This window comes from Sinocyclocheilus anshuiensis, unplaced genomic scaffold, assembly GCF_001515605.1.
Source record: "Sinocyclocheilus anshuiensis isolate Anshui unplaced genomic scaffold, SAMN03320099.WGS_v1.1 scaffold475, whole genome shotgun sequence".
Lineage (NCBI taxonomy): Eukaryota > Metazoa > Chordata > Actinopteri > Cypriniformes > Cyprinidae > Sinocyclocheilus > Sinocyclocheilus anshuiensis.
The window spans coordinates 1,022,329-1,028,903 of NW_015549650.1; the positions used below are offsets into that span (position 1 = coordinate 1,022,329).

Sequence of the window (6,575 nt, forward strand, 5' to 3'; positions counted from 1 at the left end):
TTCTTTGCTGCTGCTGTCACCCCCGTCAAGCGAGGTGGGCGTGGTTTCAACAACCAGCCCCCGCCTCTTTGCCCATTTTCGATTATCCGGGAGTGACGCGCGATGACGCTGCCAAGATGGCGACGGCTGGCTCCACCCACTTTGAGCTTCAAAAACACTCTTCGGAAATCTACGGGTGACGTCAAGGACACTACGTCCATGTTTTTATACAGTCTATAGCTGCTTCCTAAATCACATACTGTCTATTAAGTACTACATTTGAGGAAAAAAACGTAGCAACTGTTAAAAAGTATTTTCTATATAGGATGAATGTATGTGGTATGAATGAAATCCAGATGTACTACATCTGCCATAATGGCAGTGTCATGTGACCTACAGCATCAGGTTCTGTTCAATTCATTCATGCAACTCCTCTTTCGTGGCCTCATGGGACAGTAAAGTGTCCACTGGATACACACTTCAAAATCTTTTACTTTTAATCTACTAATTTCATGAATACTATGGACTTTCTTCTCAGTCCATGTACTGCTTTTTCGCCTAAATAGGCACATTTGGATACAATGAATGAGATGCAGCTGATGCTTCCGTTTATGTTGTTGTCAACTACATGAATAATTGGAATCCCTCTATTTAAACATTTTGTGTTTATATTTTTGTGGGGACAGATCCACAGGAACACAATATAGAGCTTACACATAGTTTACACCTACCCAAATGTACACAATAGTCTATAACAAAACTGCATTTAATGATTTAGAATGATTAAAGGCACAATTGTACCATGTCATAATTAGGTGCATAACCATCAACACTGAACCAATGGATCATCTTTTTATTAGACATAAAGGAACAGTATTGCATAATTTTGAGCTTATTATCCAGCCCAGAGTTTGCCCTTACTGACATTCCTCAAAGCTGAATAAATGACACGCTCCGCTGTTAAAACACAGAGACCTCCATTTAAAAGACTACTCATTATCCATCTTAAAATCATAATCTGTCCAATCAGCATCCACACATTGATTATTAAGCGTGTTTGCAAAGGCAAGCCTTACTATGACTATTCATGCTACCATAAATGGCAGAGAAAAGAACAAAAGAAGATATTCTGAAGAATGTTCTCATGGGGTCCAAAACAACATCAGACCCTATTAACTTTTATTGTACAGGAAAGAAAAGAAAACACAGACATCTTTAAAATATCTTCTTTTGTGCTCCACAGAAGAAAGTCATACAAGACTAGAACAACATGACAGTAAGTAAATTATCACAGAATCAGAAGCATGATTAGACTGGTTTGTCCATTTTTCACTAAACTCTAAAATATCGTCCCATTTATTGTGTCTGGCTTTGGTGACAGTGCTTCAGAGGGGATGAAAATGTAAAAATCTAATTGTTATTATGATCATGCATCTAAGTACATTTTAACTAGGGCTGCACGATTAATCGCATGCGATATTTAACGCGCATCTTGTCAGAAAGCCGGTTCTGTAATCAGCGGTAAATATCCATCACCTGCGTGCTTTCACATTGAGCAGCATTAACTACACAGAGCCGTTGTTCACTGATGAGCAGCGCAAAAAATCGCGCGAATATGAACGTGGTTTAGCGCAGCTCGTCAGTGAACAACGGCTCTGTGTAGTTAATGCTGCTCAATGTGAAAGCACGCAGGTGATGGAGATTTACCGCTGATTACAGAACCGGCTTTCTGACAAGATGCGCGTTAAATATCGCATGCGATTAATCGTGCAGCCCTAATTTTAACTTGTCAGCATTCTTGTCACAGCAGTGCTTTCTTTTATCAACATAAAGGATTGTTGTGTGGCAAAAGCAATCTGAAAACATAACATAGAGCTCCTTATAACAGATAGGAGAATGCTTTATGGAGCTGTCCACTGAGAGAGACAGGCAGACCACAGTATTATAGAACCATATAAATTAGACGCATATAAAGCCAGAAGAAGAAGTCAGTCATGTTAAGACACTCCTAAAGCATTGTCCCTTCAGTTACACAGCCAAAACAGCCTGAAACATAATCAAGGACTATTAGAAAACTGATCGTTGGTTCCGTTTTGAGTTGCTGTATCACCCCTGGCTGTCAAAAGGAAGAAGAGATTCAGCAGTTTCCAGCTGGCACAATAAGAGTTGCAATCTCTGTCTAGACTCTAGACCAACCTTCCTCTGTTCCTGCTACTCTAGATCACTGAAGCTGCCCAGTCAATCACGACGACAGCTAATCGGGCCACTTAAATCCAAATTGGATTAACAAGATAGGAAGGGTTATCATTCACATCCAGTTCATTTAAAAAACAAAACCATGGAAGTTAGTGGTTTATATGCTTATATATATATATATAAGCATGTACACATTTGAATTGATATGCAACCACAAACCAAGGTTTTTGATTGTCACAACTTTCAAAAAATTTTAAGTTGGCCTAGGTCAGGTTCAACTGCTCCAACACACATTCAGACGGTTCTTTTTAATTGTTTTACGTTTGCTGCTATGTCAATGAAAAAACAATCTATGCATATAGACTTACTTATCGATATGATGTGATCACTGGTATGTCATCGTCTGTGTAAACACCACTAACAGACCTCACAAGTAATCCATCTGTGTTTTGAATGGAGCATGAACATTGGCTACTATGACCAGAAAAGACTGGCTAGTATGACTCCAGATGGCTGGAAAATAATTCTGCGTGTTTCTTATAAAATCTCTAAGGTATGCAAATTGACACACCGCTCACACTTCATACGACTACCTTGCAGCTGGTTCACTTTTTTCCGCATGCTTGAGGCTTGATGCAAAAGAGTAAACTCAACAATTCACTGCCCAGATTGATGACCCTTAAGAAGATATGACAGAAAGCCACTGGAGTGGACCACAGAGATCACAGAGTTATCTACTTCTTTAAATATTATAAATATACTCTGTTCCTCAGCAGTCTCTGCATTTGTCCACATTCAGAAAGGAGACTGTTACTGAACAGATTCAATAGCAAGCCAATAAGAGTTAAGTGCGTATCTCAGGGGTCTGGTTCAGAGTCAGTCTAAATATGTGACACCGCGATTGGCATTTCAGCTAGCGATCCAAAAGGATGTTGTTTTGCCATGGCACTCTCCACTGCTTGTGTCTAGCTAGCTAAGGTTCAAAGTGTTTTTAGACACTCAAAGTATTATTTCCACAGAAGTGCATAGTCCTTAGGGAAAACATTGTGCTGAAGCAATTCGTTAAACACCTCACAGCTGTGCTTTGGATGTTTATGATGAAACGGTGCTTTGAGACTTGGTGTTCAACTAGCATGTGATGAACAGATGAAGGCAGCATGGCCTTGCTGTCAGAGACCTGTCACTGCGGTGTCTGTCTGACAGGTTTGTGCCAAGTAACGTAAGAGGCCGCGCTTTCTTGGTTTGGGGAGCACTATAAATGCCAACAGCCACAAAAATGACTGCCCAGAGAGAAATAAATAGAAGACATACAAGATTCATGATCAGACTGGGACTGCTTAATCCATAGAAGGGTGTGAGAGTCTGCTGTTGTGATTTTCTGCCAATCTAAGGGGTATGGTTCTGTAAACAACTAAAAGATTTATTTGTATGCTGCAATCTCATCAAGAGCTAATACTACTTTAAAATCAGACATGAACTTTTAAGTCACTTATAACTTTGGCAAGAAAACCCATAAAATTACATTTCCTGAGGAGACACCATCAGTGATAGAATCAGATAGTATTCCAGTATTTGTCATGGTACTGCTTGATTACCAGATTAAAATATCCCGGAACTGACTGTTGCCATATGAAATGAACACTAGTGACAGTAAAACATTATCGATAAATAAAGATTATTTTGCATGGTTCCTTGCAAAATACCATGTCATGTCCTCAAAACACTTTTACCTTAGTGAATGATTTGCAAACTAATACATTTTGATGTTTGTATCACATAATCAGTTCCATATTTATGGGTTTTCTAACATGGTAAACTTGCTTGGTAGCTCACCTGGTACTGCGCTGCACTTGATGTTGAGCACTCTGAAACACGAGTCATGATAAAACAGCTTGTAGAAGCAAGCGACAATGGTGTGGTTACTTTAGCAAATGTGTACTATATCATGTTTATTTTATGTTAACACTATCGGTTTGGCTTAGGGTAGGGTTTAATGCATGTGGTATGTGAACATCGATAGAGCATTAACCTTCTAGCATCACTCACTGGACATTTCATTTCCGAAGTTCCGTGATACTTACAAGAAGCAATGTAAAAGACGTTGTCAAATTTATGTTCATCATTCACGTTTCAGATAAAACTAAAAATGCTTTTAGTGCCACACACTGGACATTTCACTATAAGTGTCGCAAAACGTTCAAGAAGCAATGCAATATCATTTTGGCATCATCATATTGCCACAAGGGCCTTTTTCCAATGAGCCCGAGTTGAAAAATCGTTTCTTTTTTTTTTGTCCAAAAACACACACAAACTAGATAGATAGATAGATAGATAGAAAGCTACTATCGCGGTTTTACCGACCATGCTATCGTATCCATAGATGCTTTTCTATTATGGTACTGTCCAAGGAATATAACTGCATAACCATTATGCTAACATATAAAAAACAGCTATATTTTCATGGAAATGCCACAGTACTTTGTTGAAAGGGAACTCTTCGCCTTCCTCCTCTCATTTTTCTCACTTTGACTATAAGTCATGAAGGTTGAACAAATCAAAGTCTATATGATGGTGTCTCAAGGACTGCCCTTATGATTTCTCTCCAGCTGACGAGCTTCCAAAACATGCTGGAGCGCCATTGAGCAATGCGCACTGGAGTTTGCTCAAAGGAAAACCCACAGGCTTGCCGCTGGATACGGGAAACACCCGCAGAAAAGAAAGGGAGGGGAGTGTGTGAGTAAAGAGGAGGAGTGACATAATTAAACGAAGAACTGAAGTGAACGTGCATGTCTTTGAGGGAGCGTATACTCATTTTTACCCAACAATGACAGTACTTCATACGAGCAGGGGGCGTTCACACTGTACGCATTCTTGCGTTCCGTCAGCGCTGTTTTTTATTTGTTGTTCTGAGTACGCATGCGTCGGACGTTGCGTTTTTAAGACGGCGCGTCGAGTTATGAACAGTTCAACTTTTAATAATGCGTCTTGAGAACGCAACGTCCTGTGTAAACGCAGGAGTCCTGCCGCACTGTCACTATATCTCAATGCACAGTACACACACACACAATCGGACACTGCAGTGGAACAAACACACTCACACGGTCCGTCCAGTTCGGCAGAACTTGAAAGAACACGCTTTTCATGCTTGAAATCACTGAAGCCGTCCAATGCCACGTAATCAATCACGGAGAGCGCATGATGTGTCTCGGAGTTGCGCGTGCAGTCAGCGTTAAAGTTGAGACCACTGTTGCTTTCAAGGTTATCCTGGAAAGGAACGCACGGAGCCCATGCGCCACGAGCGCATCCGATCGCTCGCGTGTGATTCTGTAGCATGCATGAAAAATTCAAATGTAATGTGCATACACGAGTCAAGCCGTGACACTGGCTGTACATGTGTAAACGCCTCCGGTAAACGGGACGTCTTGTACAGTTAGACTGAAAGTGCGCTGGTTAATGATGCAGCACTGCTGATCACTGTGCAATGCACGAAACACTCAATGCGGACAGAAACGTCCCAAAACACTTCCTTGGCGGGTTGTTTTTATCTAACCCTCACCAGAGAGAGGAACCCAGCCCCCTTATCTCTCCCTTCACAACCCTCCCCTTGTCCAGCAGCAGCGGTAGCGGCACCCATGCTCGGTTGCTTTCCATTCCGGGGACTCACCGTTCGTGTGCTCTGATGATGTCGCTGTGAGGAGACACCGAATGCGGGAAGAGCAGAAGAGGCTACGGCTCCGCTGCTCCGGGACAGGAGGAGGACCGATCTACACACTTTCGCAGCCATGTCTGGAGTGAAACCCGGCCGAGAGAACGCAAGTGCTGCGGGCGAACCGACTGAGACTGTTGAAGGAAAGGGAGGGGAAATAGGAAGGGCTGCTGGGCTGGGCTAATATTTCATACACACACGCAACACTACACACAAACGCGCACATACACGTATAGCCTACACAGATGTTTCACAAGAAGGTTGCTGTAGTTCCGCGTTCGAAGCAAAAGCTCTTGTATTTCTAACGGGTGAAACTCTGACACGGTGTTTTGCGGTTATATCTCATAACACACTCTGAAATGTCTGTATAAGGAAGTCGCAGACTGAAATACCACGGTCTCTAGGACAACATGAAAGGAGCGTTTTGATTGGCCGAGCGGTTACCTGCTGGCACCGCTTGGAACTCTTTTCGTCCAATGAGAAGACGCGCAGCTCTGTAGTTTTGACAGAGAACGTCAGCTCGACCAATCAGAGAGCGCGGGACGCTCGCGCTCCAACGTTCTCTCTCTATGAAGGAAAAAAAATAGCATCTAACTATATATCTAGCCTATATTTAACTTTTTATGCTTTCATTATTAACCCACGAAACAAAATCGTTAATATTTTCTTCCCAAAATTGTGTATTTTGAGAGAG

The 6,575-nt window shown here is 41.8% G+C and overlaps 1 protein-coding gene across 3 annotated transcripts in view; it reads right to left on the reverse strand.

Annotated features, from left to right (window-relative positions):
• Nucleotides 1-6,319, reverse strand: part of mcu (mitochondrial calcium uniporter) — a 92,758-nt gene extending 86,439 nt beyond the window's left edge. For 2 of the 3 annotated variants that reach the window (XR_001630979.1, XM_016449475.1), the window contains exon 1: nucleotides 5,840-6,319. Coding sequence is in view for 2 of the 3 variants with exons in the window: in XM_016449475.1 (XP_016304961.1) it covers nucleotides 5,840-5,959 (120 nt within the window). In the remaining variant the exon portion in view is untranslated. The remainder of the gene's footprint in view (nucleotides 1-5,839) is intronic. The other variant, XM_016449474.1, reaches the window with a different exon arrangement.
• Between the last annotated feature and the right edge of the window lie 256 nt (nucleotides 6,320-6,575).